The sequence below is a fragment of the Gekko japonicus genome, unplaced genomic scaffold (genome assembly GCF_001447785.1).
Source record: "Gekko japonicus isolate JY-2015 unplaced genomic scaffold, Gekko_japonicus_V1.1 scaffold459, whole genome shotgun sequence".
Lineage (NCBI taxonomy): Eukaryota > Metazoa > Chordata > Lepidosauria > Squamata > Gekkonidae > Gekko > Gekko japonicus.
The window spans coordinates 819,880-838,056 of record NW_015173137.1 but is presented as its reverse complement, the minus strand read 5'-3'; the positions used below and the strand labels follow the sequence as shown (position 1 = coordinate 838,056).

Here is an 18,177-nt window from a genome sequence, read left to right as displayed (position 1 = left end):
GAGAAAAGAGAAAAGATTGATTTGGTTTTCAAAGCAGAAGAATGGTTGAAGCAGTTCTTCGGAGCGAAAGAAGAGGAACGGCCAGATGTGAGTGGCTTAACAGCAGCTAGCACAGAAACGGACAAAGACCCAGCAAGAGCAGAAGGAGGCTTGGCCAGGGAAACATATGATCTGCGACTGAGAGTTCCCAAGTAGCCCTCAAAAACTCAAAGAGTTATACTGAAGAAGATAAAAGAGACTTTGCACACTTTGAGAAGATAACAGATTATTACTAAAATTGGACTCACTAACTCCTAAATTCATTGTTTTAAACAAAAAGCTATGTGTTTTATAACTGAGTACTAACCGTTTAAGACCTTCCTTTCTTGGGTTTTTAGTTATAGTGTGGGTTTTTCATTTACTGTCCTGTATCCCGGGGGTTTGTTATTTTTTTTCCCCTTTTCCCCCCTTTTCTTATCTTTTATAGTTATTTAGGTGTAACAAAAAAATAAATAAAGTTACTTACCAAAAAAAAAAAAAAGAAACTGGGATAGCGTCATCATTATTACAAGCTCTAGAGAAAACTAATAGTTTTATTTTTAAAACCACCACACATTTTCTCTATGATGTTTAAGTCAAGGCTGTGGAGATGTGGGGGTCCTATGCCCTGGAATTACGATCACAGAGAGAGGCCCTCCTCCTGACTGTACCGCCAATCAAAGAAGCTCACTTGGTGGGTACACTAGAGAGGGCCTTTTCAGTGGTAGTCCCACAATTACGGAATGACCTCCCCGGGAAGGTGCACCGGGCCCCCTCACTTTCGATCTTCAGGAGGCAGTCGAAGACAGTTTTATTTTGGACTGCATTTGATAAAGTTATTAGCATTTCTAAATTGTAATTTTTAAATGTTTTTATGTATTTTATTTTATGTATTTTATCTATATGGTAAGCTGCCTTGAGCTCCGTTAAGGAAGAAAAGCAGCTAATGTACGCTTCAAATAAAATAAATGACTGAAGAAATGAATATGAGGTTAGGTCAACATATGTAGGTGAATGTAATGAAGTGGGGCATATGCCTGTTGAATGCAAACCCAGAGAAGGAGGATAAGGAGGAGGAGGAGGAGGAGCTTGGATTTATACTCCGCCATTCACTACCTGAAGGAGCCGTACAATCTCCTTTCCCTTCCCCTCCCCACAATGGACACCCTGTGAGGTAGGTGGGGCTGAGAGAGCTCTTCTGAGAACTGCTTGTGAGAGAACAGCTCCGAAACAACTTGTAACTGACCCAAGGTCACACCAGCAGCTGCATTGGGAGGAGTGGGGAATCAAACCCGATTCTCCCAGATTAGAGTCCGTGCTCCTAACCACTACACCAAACAACACTCCTAGCAAGTAGAAAACTCAGCACAGAGAGAGGGTTCCAATAAGAACATAAGAACATAAGAGACGCCAATGTTGGATCAGGCCAAAGGCCCATCCAGTCCAACACTCTGTGTCACACAGTGGCCAGAAATACCAGTGCCATCAGGAGGTCCACCAGTGGGGCCAGGACATTAGAAGCCCTCCCACTGTTGACCCCCCCCAATCACCTGTTCTTCCCCAAAACAAGATTAAAACTTGAAGTTTTAACACGTTTGTTAGTTTTTTAAACATCCAGCATAATAGAGTTCTGGAGAATTGTAAGTTTTGCACATTGTTTTGTGTTATAACTCTGACTCACAGGCCCTTCCTCTCATTCAGGTGGGCCAATTCAGCAGTGGTGAAGAAAGACAATGCATGAAGTTGCTTTATACTGAACCAATGGGCCATCGAGGTCAGTACTGTCTACTCAAGACTGGCAGTGGCTCTCAATGGTCTTAGGCAGAGGTCTTTCACATCACCTCCTACTGGATCCTTTATAACTGGAAAGACCAGGGATGGAACCTAGGATCTTCTGCATGCCAAACAGATGCTCTGCCCTCTCCAAAATACGTGCTCTGGTAATTGGGGTGTGTGCTGGGGTGGTGCACACAGGGCATATGAAAGTCACGTCGCTCTTCTGATTACAGGGAATTGTGACTGTGGCTCTCTGCAATAGGCAGAGTGAGTACCACTGCATCAGGGGAGAGAGTTTGATAGGTGGGATGAGACTTCCAAATTGTTTCCTTGTTCCACCTTCCCCTCTCCTTCCACCCCCGACAATAAAGGTTTTAAATAAAGGTTTTTAATATGCTGTAAGTGGACTTACACTATGGAGAGAAAGTAGATTCAGGTGGGTAGCCGTGTTCGTCTGAAGCAGCAGAACAAAGTTTGAACCCAGTGGCACTTTTAAGACCGATAATTGTGTTGGTCTTAAAGGTGCCACCGGACTCAAACTTTGTTATGGAGAGAAAGGTTACGAGTATTTTGAATAAAGTGAGTCCAGTGGCATATTTAAGACCAATGACGTTTTATTCAATGAGGACATGTGCGTGCACATGGAAGCTCATATACTGAATAAAACTTTGTTGGTCTTAAAGGTGCCATAAGAACATAAGAGACGCCAATGTTGGATCAGGCCAATGGCCCATCCAGTCCAACACTCTGTCACACAGTGGCCAAAAATACCAGGTGCCATCAGGAGGTCCACCAGTGGGGCCAGGACACTAGAAGCCCTGCCACTGGACTCAAACTCTGTTCTACTGCTTCCGACCAACACGGCTACACACCTGAATATTTTGAATAAATGCCATCTGGACAGAAGCCAATGCAAAGGACTTGTGACACTTTGAAGACTAACAAATTTGACTGTGGGCTGTTAGCCCCCTTCGTCAGATGCAAGAAACAAAGCTCTGGCTCACAAAAGCAGACGCCACAACAACAGGGCAATCCCCAGCAGAGTTATTCCTTCCAAGTGCCAGGGGTCATTTTGTAGAAAAAGAGGTGCAGGAGCTCATTAGCATAACTCATTAGCATATGCCACACCCCCTAACATCACCGGAAGTGTGTCAGAAGGCAACACCCACTGCTCAGGCTCCACTGGACTGTTTTGGATTGCTAGCTATTTGGGGGGGGGGGGGAACATGCAGATCTGTCCTCGCAGAGGAGGGAGAGCTTGTACCTGAATAAAACTTGGTCTTAAAGGTGCCACTGGACTGTTTTGGACCAGGGGAGCTCTGCAACTGACCTGGCTGCTTCTCACTCTGACTGACTGCTGCTGGGAGCAGGGGGCAGGGCTTGTTGCATGTGCCCGCCCCCTGGGCTCTTTACTGCCGGAGCTCCGCTCCTGTGCGCTCCTGCAGGAAATGACCCCTGTCCAAGTCTAATGGAATCAATAGGCGTACAGTTATGTCGGGGATTGCATTGTAATGGGCCACAAGGCTTGTTAATGTTTTTAAATAAATACCAGAATCGTGGTGTAACAGAAAAGATGACACTCGGGATCTGGGATCTCTGCAGAGTGTATAGGAATCTCAGGACCATCCCAGAGTCCCCTCCACAAGAAACAAGACTGTCAGAAGGACATCTGGATGCCCACGCTCACCGGTTCTGGAAGGTGTGAAGGCCGACAGGGACACACTGCACCCGCCACTTGCCACTGAGATCTGTGTACAAGACAAATTTGAGGGGCTTCTTTATGCCCAGTTCTTGTTCCAGGGTGAAAAGATGTTCCTTCCACGGGCAACCGCCCTGGCCCAGCAGCAGGATCTCGCCACTCGGGTCGACCTACCAAGAGATGCACAGAGTTTGTTATCAGCTACTGCACCAAACCAATGATTCAGACTGGGAAGAGCTGTTGGCAGGAAAGACGAAGAAATGCACTCCTGTAATTCCACGGAAAATGAACAAAGTCTTGAGTCCAGTGCAGAATCTAGCAACATTATCAGAATCCTGAAGGTCATGTTTTTCCTTCTTCTTCTAAGTTTCTAGTCCTCATGGCTGTATAATTGGGGGGAAGGGGGCAGGAAACAATGCAGTATCCACTAGGAAATCTAGGACTGGAAAAAATGCTAACTGGATCATATCCCTTTTGCACAGCTCTCGTTTCTATCCTTACCCTCCCAGTGGTAAGATGGCATCAGGCAAGAGAGTCAGATGCACATTCATTCATTCATTGCATTTATAAATGGTTTTAAGCTAAAAATGTAAAATTTCCAGAAGTTTTGAAGTTGAGGGGAGGGGAGGTTTTGCCCAAGAGAAAAAGTTAATTTGTAGGGAGAATTTTTTAAATTCAATTAAAAAACCTTTATTAGGCGTTAAGAGAAAATTGAAATATATGCCATACTTAACTTCCTTATCAAACCTCAACATATTTTGCAGTTTTAGAATGTGAAATACATCATTTATATTTTGTTAGTATATAAAATTGTACTGACTGGCATATCTATGAAACATACAAACTACGAGCAAAATGGCAAATACACCCAATATTAATGCCAGAGAGTTGCAAACTGGCGCACCCTATGCTATCTTAGCACATTTCATTCATTCCAAAAGAGAGAGAAAAATCTATTCCATAGGAGCATTCCCCCCCCGCAGTGCTCTCCAACATTTCCCAAATTTTGCACGAGAAACATTAAAAACAGTCTTTAGGGAGGGAAAGTTTTCCCAAGCCTTCACATCTTATGGGACACAGTAAAAGCAAACCATCAACATCAATCAAGAACAGGCACATATCAATCAAAACCCACACGAAAGGCCATCAGAACCAACAGGAACCAACTGTCCACTTAAAAAAAAAAAAAAGATTTACGAAATGAAAAGAGTTTTACAATCCATCCTGAAAGCAGCCAGGACAGGTGCTTTGACATACTGCAACACATTTTGCAAATAGGGGCCACCACAGAAAAAGCCTTGGATCGGGACTGCTGCTGACCTCACCTCCCTAGCGAAGGGATGACAAAGAGAAGCTGCTATGCAGAGTATGTACCACAGCTGAGCAGTGACAAGTGGGACTTGCACATATTTTCAAAAAATGGGACTTGCTTCTGTGTAAGAAATCTCAGCTTGTGCAAAGCAGGTGCTTGCAGAGGAGTTGAGGTCCATGGGCAAGGAAGGCCTTAGATCCTGCCAACTCTTACAAAGCCACCAGGGAAGGGTGAGAGGAGCAAATGTACCTCAAAGCGCTGCTGGATGGCCTCTTCCACAAGGGCACGCGCCGGCAGCCAGCCACGGTGGTAGTAATCAAGCCGGTCTAGGAATTCACTGCCCACCAGCTCCATGGCCTTCTGGAATCCAGCCTGGGAAAAGAAATGGCCATTAAGTTCCAAAGCCCCGGACAACTGCTGCCCTCAAGCAAGCCAGTTATTATTTTTATAAAACTGGTTAAAAACTAAACATCATCGGGGGGGGGGGAGTGCCTTAATACAGAAAATAGTCAAGGACCTGGTATTTCAAGGTGGGCAATATGAGTGGGCCAGTATTCATACCAAAATGCACTTGAGAGTTTCTTGTTGAATTATGTAGACTTTCTGCCCAAAGATATGCAAGAATTTGTTTTAAATGCCATACCTTTGCAAGGTTAGTCTTTGCTAGATACTGGAAGAGGAACAAGACTCCAAATAAAGAGGAGAAACCAAAGGAGTGTATACAGAAGAGTTAAAACTAACCTGTATGTTGCATGGTAAAAAGTCTGATAAACAGAATGTTATTCTGACCAGGATGGTGAATTGAACTTAACGTCTGTATGATTTGTTCATAGAATCAAAGGGGAACTTGCAAAGCTTTGTATCCAACTTTCCTTTTACTGAATAAACTTTTCATTTAAATAAATTGCACTCGAGTGTCCACCATAGTCCTGAATGGCCTCCACGGTTGGGCGGAGCAATGAACCAGACAAGGTTATAATGACTCTTTTAGGCTAATGAGGCAAACTGAGATATTGTACAAGCAACCTATTTATCCAGATCATGGTTCATTCAAAAGGCAAGTTTTATCGGCTCATCCGGGGTCGCTATCAAGGAAACCTGGAATTACGCATGGCCTCAGTTCACATAGTCTGTTCTCACCTGGGCTGATGTCTTAGCTACCCATCTATTTGGAGCATGCCAGACGACAGCCGTGTTGGCGGCCGACCTCTCTCTGCACTGCTCGAGATAAGCAAATGGCTTGTTATCTCGTGTCCTCTCTACTGTGCATCAGCTGAGAGTCATTCCAGGCAGGTGGGGGAGAGACACGTACCCAGCTGCTCCCTAGCCAACGAGTCTTCTGCAAACAGACACCAGTCTGTGGACGTCACGAGCGGTCTGGCCTTCTAGAAAACAGATTAGGGTACCAAGCTGTTGCGCCAGGCCCTTGAACCTGGCTGCACCCAAGCTGGTGCTGAGCCAAGGTCATGATGACTGAATGCAAGATCCCCCAGGTGGAAACCGGGAGGTCAGGAACAGAAGCTGCAGAACACAACCCGTACCCAAATATTTGCTACCTTTTTACTTACTTCCACAATTACTTAATGAAGAGCAGAAGAGGCCACCCTGCAGATATCACACTGGAGAGCTGCGGACCAGGTAAAACGGCCTGCAGCCCATCAGGCATCTACTCAATGTTTCTCGAGGAGAACGTATAAAGAGCCAGTGTGGAGTAGTGGTTAAGAGCATCAGACCAGGAACTGGGGGATCCAGGTTCGAATCCTCACTTATTCCATGGAAGCTCACTGGGTGACTTTGGACCAGTCACACTCTCAGCCTAACCTGCCTCACAGGGTTGTTGTGAGGATAAAATGGAGAAGAGAATGATGTAAACCACTTTGGGTCCTCATGAAGGAGAAAGGTGGGGTATAAATGAAATAAATACATTGCATTTGGATGCTGCCACACAACCAACGCAGAATAGCTCCCTGTTTAGTAAAGTGGGCCAGTTAAGACAACAGGCCCATTTCTTCAATGTTTGGGACCCTGATGCTGGGAAATATTGAAGGTCAAAGAAGACGGGGACGGCAAAGGATGAGATGGTTAGACAGTGTCATAGATGCAACGAACATGAAACTGAGCAAACTTCAGAGGACGGCGGAAGACAGGAGGGCCTGGCGGGATCTTGTCCATGGGGTCGCGAAGAGTCGGACTTGACTGTGCGACTGAACAACAACTAGACTATTTCTTGACTGCTTACCTGTGCCTCAGAAAAATTAGAAAGATCACAAAAGGCATGACTCCCTCCGATATAAAGAACAGTCTGACAGGATTGGGGTGTGAAAGTTAAGGCAAATAGTCTCTGGGCAACCTTCTCTAGAGGTCAGTTGATTCAGAATCGTTACAGGAAAAATATGCTTCAGATAGCTTGGATGTTCATTCCAAGATGGCTAGGGGAAATACTTACAGACATACCCTCACATCACCTCTGCACTAGTTTCACCTTCTCACCTCAGTGTCTTGGTCTCCGTCATTCCAGCGGGGGTTCAGATAGCTCACCCTGGCGCTCACATTGGTGCTCACAGCATAGCAGGGCTCCCCCTCCCACTGGGAGATGCCATTGTCTATCGCGTCAATCTCCTCCACAAAGTTCTCATACAACTGGAGGGAGGAAGAGCAGGGATCAGAAAGGTTTGTTCAGATTAAGGCCCTTGAGAGTGGGTTTATAGGGCAGGGACCCACTAACCCGAGCACTCCTTATAAGCTAGGCCGCAACACCTGTTGCTCGTGGCAACCTAAGAGCTGTTTCAAGCAAAACACAGGGCCACATCACATATACGTTGATCAGCGCAGGAGCTGCTTCCCCGTGGCAAGAGGGCAATGACTGGGTGCTAAGGATCCAGAGGACTAGCATTTACACGTACACTACAGAAGCGTAGGATGAAATGACAACAAAGCCAGCAACTGTGTCATTGAAGGTACTTGTGAATGGGAAAATAAATCGGAGCCATAACAAAATCCACTCGGAGTCCTTGGCAGTTGCCATAGGTACAAATGAAGCTGTCTCATACAGAATCAGACCATCTGTCCATCAAGGTCAGATATATTGTCTACTCAGACTCTCCAGGGCTCCAGGCTGAGGTGCTTAACAGCACCTGCTACCTGATTCTTAACCGGAAATGCCAGGGGATTGAACCCGAGACCTTCTGCATGCCAAGTAGATGATTCTCCACCACTGAACCACAGCCCCCTCCCTGAAGAAGAGGGATTCTGACCAATGTTCCCTCTAAGCTGCGTAGCCTTGCGAGCGAAAATTCTACCTTGTGAGCTACTGGCATTAAAGTTGTGAATGAGCAATTTGGCTACTGGATAAATTAGTTTGCTCTGGAGCCCTCCTTCCTGAGCTGAGACAAAAATGTGTGAGCCGGAGGCTAAAAAACTGTGAGCTAGCTCACACTAACTCAGCTTAGAGGGAACACTGATTCTGACCTCTGTGTGAACCCGTGAAACCGTCTTGGTCTGTCAAGTCCAGTACTGTCTGCTCAGGCTGGCAGCAGCTCTCCAGGGTCTCAGATTGAGGACTTTCACGTCACCTGCTACCTGATCCTTAACGGGAGATGCCTGGGACTGAACTTGGGACCTTCTGCATTTCAAGCAGAGGGTCTACCACTGAGCCGCGGCCCCCTCACCAATCCTGATCTAACGGAACATCCCATACTGGATCCATTTGACAACAGGGGTATACCCTCACCATACACAGCCTTGGAAGAGAAAACAACTGTTTGACCAGGCTGTGCAGTCAACATCAAAGGATCAAGGCATCTATGGGTTTCAGAAGCAGCAACAGCCATAGATGTGGGAGGCTTTCTTTTGCTTCCCTAAAAGGTAAAGGTTCCCTTGCTCGAAAGCCAGCCAAATCCGACTCTAGGGTTGCGGTGCTCATCTCCGTTTCAAAGCCGAAGAGCCAGCGCTGTCCGAAGACGTTTCCGTGGTCATGTGGCCGGCATGACTAAACACCAAGGTGCACGGAACGCTGTTACCTTCCCACCGAAGTGGTACCTATTTATCTACTTGCAATTTCTTGCTTTCGAACTGCTAGGTTGGCAGGAGCTGAAACTAGAGACGGGAGCTCACTCCGTCTCGCGGCACCCGGGTCTCGAACTGCTGAACTACTGACCTTCCACAGCCTGCAGTTCAGCGTCTTAAGCACTTGAGCCACCACAGCTCCCTACTGGCCCACAAATTGACTGAGAAGCCCACTCCTCTGCAAAAAGGGCCTGACATCCAAGTGTTCCAGGGCACATATTCAATTCATACAAGGCAGGGCCTGTAGGACTTTGCCGTTATGCTGAGTGCATTCAGAATGCAACCTAGAATGCATCCAGAATTTTCTTGTGGGGGCACAGAGGAGGATTATAATGGTGGGCAAGTTGCCTTATTGATCTTCTCATAGATGATGTCACCCAGGCTCCATGAGACTCCAGGTGGTCCTCCATGAGCACCCAGGTCTACCCAAGGAAGACCTGTGTTCACTGGAACATTGTCTGGAAGCCACTATGCCATAGAGCACGTACCTCGAAAACAAAAAACTCCAGACGGGAAAAGAGAAGCCAGGAACAATCCATAGCATTCCACACACGCACTTCTGAGCCACCAGTCCCATCACTGACTCAGAGCCGGGGACACTGGCAAATCATTCCATTAGTTGGAAGGGGCCATACGGGCCACCTAGTCCAACCCCCTGCTCGATGCCGGATCTGTCAGAGCATCCCTGACAAGTGTTTGCTCAGCCGCTGCTTCAAGGCTCCCTAGGCAGCTGATTCCACTGTTGCACAACTCTTACTGTAAAAAGGGTTTTCCTAATATCCAGGCGGTACCTTCCCGCCCTTAATTTAAACCCAATCTTGCGAGTCCTCTCCTCTGCTGCCAACAGGACCCGCTCTCCTTTAAGTGACAGCTCTTCAGATACTTCAAGAGAGCAGTCATGTCCCCACTCAACCTCCTCTTCTCCAGACTAAACATTCCCAAGTCCCTCAGCCTTTCCTCAGAGGGGTTGTTCTCCAGGCCCCCCGGACCATCCCTGTCGCTCTCCTCTGCACCCGCTCCATTCTGCCCATGACAGGAGGCCTCCAGAACTGCACACCGTACTCTAGGTGTGGCCTGACCAATGCGGTGTACAGCAGGACCATGACATCTTGTGATTTGGATGTTATGCTTCCCTTGAGACACCCCAAGACCGTAGCAACCTTTTTTGCCACTGTATCACGCGGACTGCTCATATTTAGCTTACAGGTGCTTGCGAATAAGCATTCTGAAACGTGCTCCCCCAATCTGAAGAGCTTCAGAAGGAAGGGGGCCAGAGTTTGGCTATATTTTCTTCTTCAACTATTATGGAGACTTTTAAGATTGGGAGGAGGATCAGCCACCACCTTCAATTTTATATACCGCTCACCCCCTGAGGGCTCTGAGCGGTTTACATGTTCCATTAATGCCAATCCACACACATTTCCCTTCCCAGCTGGTACCTTGTCATAGAGCACCCGCACGACAGGATCCTCTTCCTTCAGGCCCAACCGGTTGGCCAGAATCTGGGAGCCAAAATGGAAATACACTAGCCCCGCACTGCTCAGCTTGGTCTGCCAAGGTTTATTCGGGTTCAGGCTGTGCATCGACTCTCCAAACGATCTGCAGCAATCAGACAGGGACCAGGGAGAGCAATTCTTATTTGACCCAAGGTATTTATATACTGCTTTTGACAAAAAAAAAATGTGGCCAAAGCGATTTCCAAATCAATACAGTCAATATAATAGAATGAACCTGAAACAAATAATAGCGGCACGACAGAGAGTAAAACTGCACAGAAGCAATGCCAAGTTAAAAACAAAAACCAACAATTCGAACAAAACAGTGTCAAATGACAACTCTCCCAAGTCAAAAACTTGGGGGGGGGGGGGGGGGGGGGGGGTATTATCCAGACTCAGAAGGAACAGAGCGATTGCTGAGAAAATAAAGATGTTTTATCCCAGCACCAAAAAGTTAAAGGCAGAGTGTTGGGCAGAGTGTTGGGGAGGCATTCCACAGCCGTTTCCTCACCACTGGAAAAGTCCCGTCCCTCCCTGGCCACCCACCTCACCTGGGGGGGAGGCGTTATGAAGAGCAGGGCCTCAGAAGGGGGTCTCAAAATCTGAACAGGCTCACTGGGGAGCAAGCAATCCTGGCTGGGACCCTAGACTAGCCCTCAGAGTGCATTAAGAGCGGCTATAGAGAGAAAAGAGAGCATTACAGCTCTCTCCCCCCCTCCGAGCTGACAAGAATTCACACCTCTGCTACTCAGAAGTGAAGAGTTCCTAATGGCTGCAGAACTGGCAGTTCTGTCTCAAGCCAAGGAGGCCAATATAAGTTCCCAAGCAGTCTGTAACGGTGGCATCATACCACATCAGCAAACAAAAAACTGGAAGGCATCAACAGCGCAGAGGGAGTGGAAGGAGATCAGCATTAATGAGACACATTAATGAGCACATTTTATGCAAACTGCAGAAGGTTTTTCTGGATACACAGATCCCTTCCTCTTCCCCCATTAGGGCTGCCTCTCTTACAGTTTCCCAATGCAGTGGAAGGGAAGGCAGCCATTGCTTGTCTGTGCTCCCAGATAGAGAGACAGCATGGTGTGGTGGTTAAGAATGGCAGACTCTAATCTGAAGAACTGGGACTGATTCCTTGCTCCTCCATATGAAGCCCGCTCAGTGACCTTGGGCCAGTCACAGTTCTCTCAGAACTCTCTCAGCCTCGCCTACTTCATAAGGTGCCTATTATGGGGAGAGTAAGGGGAGGAGATTGTAAGCCACTTTGAGGCTCCTTAAGGTAGAGAAAGGTAAAGGTTTCCCTTACTCAAAAGCTAGTTGAATCCAACTCTAGGGCGCAGTGCTCATGTCCATTTCCAAGCCGAAGAGCCAGCACTATCTGAAGATGTTTCCGTGGTCATGTGGCTGGCATGACTAGACGCCGAGGCGCACGGAACGCTGTTACCTTCCCATTGAAGCGGTACCTATTGACTTGCAACTTCTTGCTTTCAAATTGCTAGGTTGGCAGAAGCTGGGGCCAGAGACAGGAGCTCACTCCATCACGCACTAGGGTCTTGAACTGCTGGACCACAGACGTTCTGGTCTGCCGCTCAGTGTCTTAACCTCTGAGCCACCGTGGCTCCCAAAAAGGTAGAGAAAAGCAAGGTGTAAAAACATACTCTTCTTCTCCCCAGCCCTGTCACCAGAAATTCTCCCTTGCGTGCTCCAGGAGAGCACGAAGGGATGGGGAGCTGGAACTGACTTTCCTCTTGCTGTATTGAGACATCCAACGGTATACATGAAGGATCTCAGCAGTACCTCTGGTGATGGTCATAACGATGCTTCTGTGGGTCGTATTCACCCCCAACGTCCACCACCACATCACACTCCGAGAGCAACTTGGGATCTCGCGTCCGGACGATCTCTGCATCCTGTTGGGCACACAAGGAGATGCTAGAAATGTGCCAAAGCAGTGAAACGAGTATGTCTTGACACTACCCCAAGCCTTTGCCTTTTGATCACTGTTGCCTCACTGCCTTTTTCTCGACTGGTGTTAGCCTTTGCCATGGCCAGTCCACAGAAAAAGAGACACAAAGAGGACCCAGTGTTTCCACCAGCATGGTGCAGTGGTTACGATTGGCAGCCTCTAATCTGGAGAACTGGGTTTGGTTCCCCACTCCTCCACATGAAGCCTGCTGGGTGACCTTGGGCCAGTCACAGCTCTCTCAGAACTCTCTCAGCCCCACAAGGTCCCTGTTTTGGGGACAGGAACGGAAAGGCGATTCTAAGTCACTGAGACATATGAGGTCTGCTGGGTGACCAGTGGCCAGTCACAGTTCTCTCAGAACTCTTTCAGCCCCACCTGCCTCACAAGGTGCCTGTTGTGGGGAGAGGAAGGTAAAGGCAATTGTAAGCAAGGTTGAGACTCCTTAGGGTACAGAAAAGCAGGGTATAAAAAAACAACTCTTTTTCTTCTTCACATAAATGCACATAATGTACAAAACCAGTCCTGAATAGTTAAAGTAGCATTCTTGCATGCGAGATTTTGAGTCAAGAGTGCACACTCCAACATCTGTGCTGATCTGCAGGGATTCAAGAAGGGTTCTGGATCACATGAGATCTGCATCCTGGATGATCAGGGCCTCTGAAACTCTCCTTATATAGTACTTGCAATTCATGTAGACAGCTACTTTAGGAATAAATCTGGCTGAAAGGTAGGCTATTATTCCTAAACCTGTATTAGATACAGCACCAGACCGGGATCTGGGAGACCCGGGTTCAAATCCACACTCTGCCATGAAAGCTTGCAGGGTGACCTTGGGCCAATCTCTGAGATTCTCACCTTAGCCTACCTCACAGAACTGTTGCTGTGAGAATAAAATGGACAAAGGATGCTCTGAGCCACTTTGGGTCCTGGTTGGGGAGAAAAGTGGGGTTTAAATTTCTAAATAAACAATCAGCAATTGTAAGAAAGTTGGCTTCTTTTCTTTGTGCATCAAACAAGCTTTTGCCTCTTAAGACTGTAAACGCACGTGGCTAGACTTTCCACGCCTCTTATCTTGCTAGGAGCCAAAGAGAATATATGAAAAACGTAACTATGTGAGAAATTCTGATTTTTAAACACAAAGCAATTACAATCCTGATTAACAGAAAAGTCGGAAGCAAGAACGTCCTGCCAACTGAATGGAGGGGGATGCTTTTTGCATTCTGCATTTCTACCGACAGACACTGAAGGCGTGTACTTCCATGCAACGGGGGGCTGGCTGACTTTTTGCCCGGATAAAATAGCGCGTGTGCTTTAAAGCAACACGGCATCTAATAGTAGTAACACTAAGAACAAAACCAATGCAATTTGGAGCGCCTGCAGAATGTACATAAATTACGAGAGAGGGGGGTGAGGGGGGTGAGGGGGGTTCCTCCGGGGGGGGGGGGGGGGTGTCTTCATATCAGCTTTGCTGTCTGACATCTTCCCCGTCCTCTCTTCGTGGAACAGGGACGTGTGCATTTAAGGGGAGAAGGGAACCACCCGGGAAAGGATGTTGGATCAAATCCAGATCAAGCTTTTGGATCCTGTCTGATCCGGATTGCATACCTGATAAGAAGGAAGCAGGCGCAAAAGAAAACAAGCGAGCGCCTCGTCGCAGTGGAAAGTACCCCCGTGGGTGCCAATGCGGGCCGGGTGTGGGCGCTTTGGGCCAGGCATGAGACCCCGAGCCAAGCGTGGAAGCACACGAGACACTCGGAGCATGCGCATGACGACAGAAGCCGGGGCCTTCACGTTTAATCCCCAGCCAGAATGAGCGTCTTTACCGTATTCCTGGGAGTGCAAACGCGTCCACAACTACCCCACGGACAAGTGGAGGTGATTTTTTAAAAGAAAGAATTCCCCTGACAGGAGTAAGAATTTCCCTTCCTAGGACAACATTGTGTACGTGTGTGTTTTAATTCCACCAAAAGTATGTGAAGATTAACAGAATAATAACTTTTATATAGATTTTTTAAAAAAAAAACCCTCCCCACGAATAGGCCAGGCCAAAAAATAATAATTAAATGACTGTAGTGAAACCTTCGCCACAAGTCACTCACAAACTTAAATTACTTGAGAGAGCCAGTTTGGTGTAGTGGTTAAGTGCGTGGACTCTAATCTGGGAGAACCGGGTTTGATTCCCCACTCCTCCACTTGCACCTGGCTGGACGACCTTGGGCAAGCCGTAGTTCTGATAAGAGCTGTTCTTGAAAAAGAGCAGTTTTTGTCAAGAGCTCTCTCAGCCCCACCTGCCTCACAGGGTGTCTGTTGTGGGGAGGGAAGGGAAAGGAGTTTGCAAGCCGCACTGAGACACCTTTGGGTAGTGAAGGGCCGGGTATAAATCCAATCTCCTCCTCCACAAAGAATACCTTGTGACAGAGTTTAGAGTTGCCAGCTCCAGCTTGGGAAATTCCTGGAGATTTGGGAGTGCCAGCGTTCGTTTTGGATACGGTTGCCAGGTCCTACCTAGGGGGGGGGGGGGAAGCTTCCTGGGTCCTGCCTGGGATCTTCTGCCACATGCGCAAAGGGTATGGGGTGTTGTGTCCTGGAACTGCCACCAGGCAGTAGCCAGGCAAGCAGAGCTTGATTCCCAAAAGAACAATAGGGACTAGGCTCCTAAGGTCCACTAGGGGAACCAATAGAAACCTTGGCAGGAGATTCAAACCCCCCAATGGAATCTAGGGGTGGTCCCTTGGAAATGTATATAGTTGGCCACTTGGTCGTTTGTTGTTGTCTTTGTAGTGTGAAAGCACTGAGTAAATGCATGTTTCTTATGTCGTGGTCCGAGTCAATATGTATCGAACCGAGTACTTTTCATGGGGTGCGATGACACCACCCCAAAGTGATGTCATCGCATCACAGCCGTCGGGGTTGACACTCTAGTTTTTGGGTAAAACTCCATGGTTTTCTGCCTTCAAAACCATAGAGTTTGCCCAAAAACTAGAGATTCTCCCCCGATGGCGGCAACACAATGATGTCACTTCCAGGTGATGGGCAAAACTTGTTTGGGGGTAGGGCTTCCCACCAGCTGGCTGGCGGATTGCAACCTTGAAAATTGGGAGAACCCCAACCTGGTAGGGCAACTCTAATTTTGGAGGATAAAGCATTGGGAGTATTATATTCACTGCCTTATTTACAAATAAATACACACAGAGCACAGGTGGTGTTAAATAGTGGGTTCAAGAGGCTATCCTGATTTCAGCATATCTCTTTATTTCAGTAAGGTTAAGAACAACACATGCAGTGGGCCGCAACTATATACAAAACCCCGACCGAGGTCACACAAGAGCTGCACCGCAGTAGCACCTCCCTTTGCCCCGCTTCTGTTGGTCAATTTCCCACTCAAAGCCACGCGACCACATTTTGACCCACGGCTTTGCCCGATTTTCCCCATGGTTTCATGATCCTGTTTTTTGGGACCTGGGAGGGCCAGTCGGTTTTGTGACCCTGACTGTAGTGCTCTCTGGGCTATATATGGGGAAAGGCAGTCCCTCAGGTAAGTCGGACCCTGGCCATAAAGGGCTTTAAAGTTAAGAACCAGCACCTTGAAGTGAATCCGGTATGCTATCGGCAGCCAGTGCAGTATCTTCAGGGCAGGCTGGATATGCGCCCTCATGGGGAGACCCATCAAATGGCTAGCCACTGCATTCTGCAGTAGCTGCAGCTTCCAGATCTGCAACAAGGGCAGCCCCATGTAGAGAGTGTTACAGTAGTCTAGTCTTGAGGTAACCAGGGCTATTTTTGGGCAGGAACGGAGTTCCGGCTGGCTTCAGAGTTGGTCACGCCCACTACAGCCAAAACCTCTGCATGCGTGGCTACAGAGGGAAGGCCTGAAGACCGACACCCCCATGGGCAACTCCGAGGTGGGTGGGCCAGGGGGGCCCCTGGAAAAATCAAGGAGGAATTTAAATGCCTCCCCATGTCTGTCCAAGGGCCGGCTTGCCCAGGCAAGCCAAGGGAAGGCATGGGGGCGTGGCCTAATATGCTAACAAGCTGCACTGTCAGGGATGTGCCCTAATATGCTAATGAGTTTCTGCTGTTGGGTGTGGTCCATTATGCTAATGAGTTCCTGCTGGGCTTTTTCTACAAAAAAAGCCCTGGCGATAACCATTGTGTGGATCACCGTTGCTAAGTTGTTGCGTTCGAGGAAGGGAACCAGCTGCCTGATCAGCCGAATCTGCATCGAATCCAGGAATGTGGGGACTGATTTGGATTGGGACCATGGTGGGAAAGAGGAAGCGTAAACCTTCTCCCCAAGCCATTTTTCTGACCTGAAACAGCCACAGGAAGCTGACGTTTGTCTCATAGGGACAGCTGGCCAGATCATGTAAGATTCTGTAATGGTGTAAAAGGCAGCCATCTGGGGATTTTTTAGGTCAAGAAAATGGCAGGGGTGGGGTAGAGGGGCTGAAGGATGCTTTCCCCACACACCCTGGTCTCCATTTGTATTGACCCTTGTACACCTGCAAATTGAGTTTTGCACATAAATGTTGCAGCATATATCTGATTGCCAGGACACAGAGAGGATGCAAGAAAATGTGAAGTTAGGCCTTGATTCTGGCTCCCACCAGGTTTTCTCTTTAGGTAAAAAAACATAATTGGAATTGGGCAACAAACTCACAATAATATCCTGCTATGCCCCTTCCCCAAATCTGCCCTGTTAAACTCCGTGTTGTATTTTGTATCTGCTGCTATGTTCTGCTATGGCATTGGACGTGTATTTGTATACTCTCCCCTACCTTATCATTCTGTGCCTCTGATTATACCATGCTACCCTGAAATCTTGCTATGCCCCTGATATATCTTCCTCTACCTCCCTCCTCCACCATGTCTTGTTATGCCCTTGACATATTTGGCTGGAATAATCTTCTATGCCCGCTATATCCTGCTACATGATATATTTTGTTATGCCCCCTGAAGTATTCTTTTGCACTACTTAAAATGTCTTGTTATGCCTGCTGAGATATTTCACCGCCTGGTATATCTTGCTACACCACCAGAAATATAACACTTTGCCCTGTAATATCTTCTTGTTGTTCCTTTATCCCAAATCCCCAGTTGGGGTGTTAAGCCCTGGTTCCCTCCTAGTGTGCATTTAACCTGGATCAAAGTGATACAAGAAAATTCTGACTACAGAGGACAAAAGATAGAGGTTGAAATGAGTAAAGGGCCCCTGCCTAATTCATTCATGCTAGCGGGATGCAAATATGCCACCTCCAGAGAGCCTGGAATAAAAATGAAAAACAAATAAAGAAACTAACACAAAACCTTGACTCAGTGCCTCACCCAAAAGACTGGCATTGAGAGGTGGGAAGAAGGAGAAGGAGAAGAGTTGGATTTACACCCCACCCTTCATTCAGAGTCTCAGAATGGTTTACAATCTCCTTCCCTTCCTCTCCTCACAACAGACACCCAGTGAGGTAGGTGGGGCTGAAAGAGCTCTGAGAGAACAGCTCTTGAGAGAACAGCTCTGAGAGAACTGGGACTGGCCCAAGGTCACCCAGCTGGCTGCATGTGGAGGAGTGGGGAATCAAACCTGGTTCTCCAGATTAGAGTCCACCGTTCTTAACCACTACACCAAACTGACTCAGATAACAGTTAGGAACTTCTGGGAACTACTTTTGTTCCTTTTTAATACCAAAATCATTACTCACATCTAGGACTAACCACCAACCCATTCGCACTCCCCCCCCCATTTATCCCCTTTTTTATCCATCATTTGACACATTGTTCCAGGTTTGATACAGTGTGGATTAATCTTTCAACCCCATCCCTACAGTTTTGACATGGTAAACAGGATTGCACT

The 18,177-nt window shown here is 47.5% G+C and overlaps 1 protein-coding gene across 1 annotated transcript in view; it reads right to left on the bottom strand.

The window, feature by feature from the left end:
- Nucleotides 1-14,081, bottom strand: part of LOC107119670 (chromosome unknown open reading frame, human C12orf10) — a 16,139-nt gene extending 2,058 nt beyond the window's left edge. The window contains exons 1-6 of the mRNA XM_015422220.1: nt 13,938-14,081; nt 12,164-12,276; nt 10,310-10,469; nt 7,296-7,445; nt 5,055-5,177; nt 3,482-3,663 (exon numbers count right to left, since the gene is read on the bottom strand). Coding sequence (XP_015277706.1) covers nt 3,482-3,663; nt 5,055-5,177; nt 7,296-7,445; nt 10,310-10,469; nt 12,164-12,276; nt 13,938-14,048 — 839 coding nt within the window. The 5' untranslated portion in view covers nt 14,049-14,081. The remainder of the gene's footprint in view (nt 1-3,481; nt 3,664-5,054; nt 5,178-7,295; nt 7,446-10,309; nt 10,470-12,163; nt 12,277-13,937) is intronic.
- Between the last annotated feature and the right edge of the window lie 4,096 nt (nt 14,082-18,177).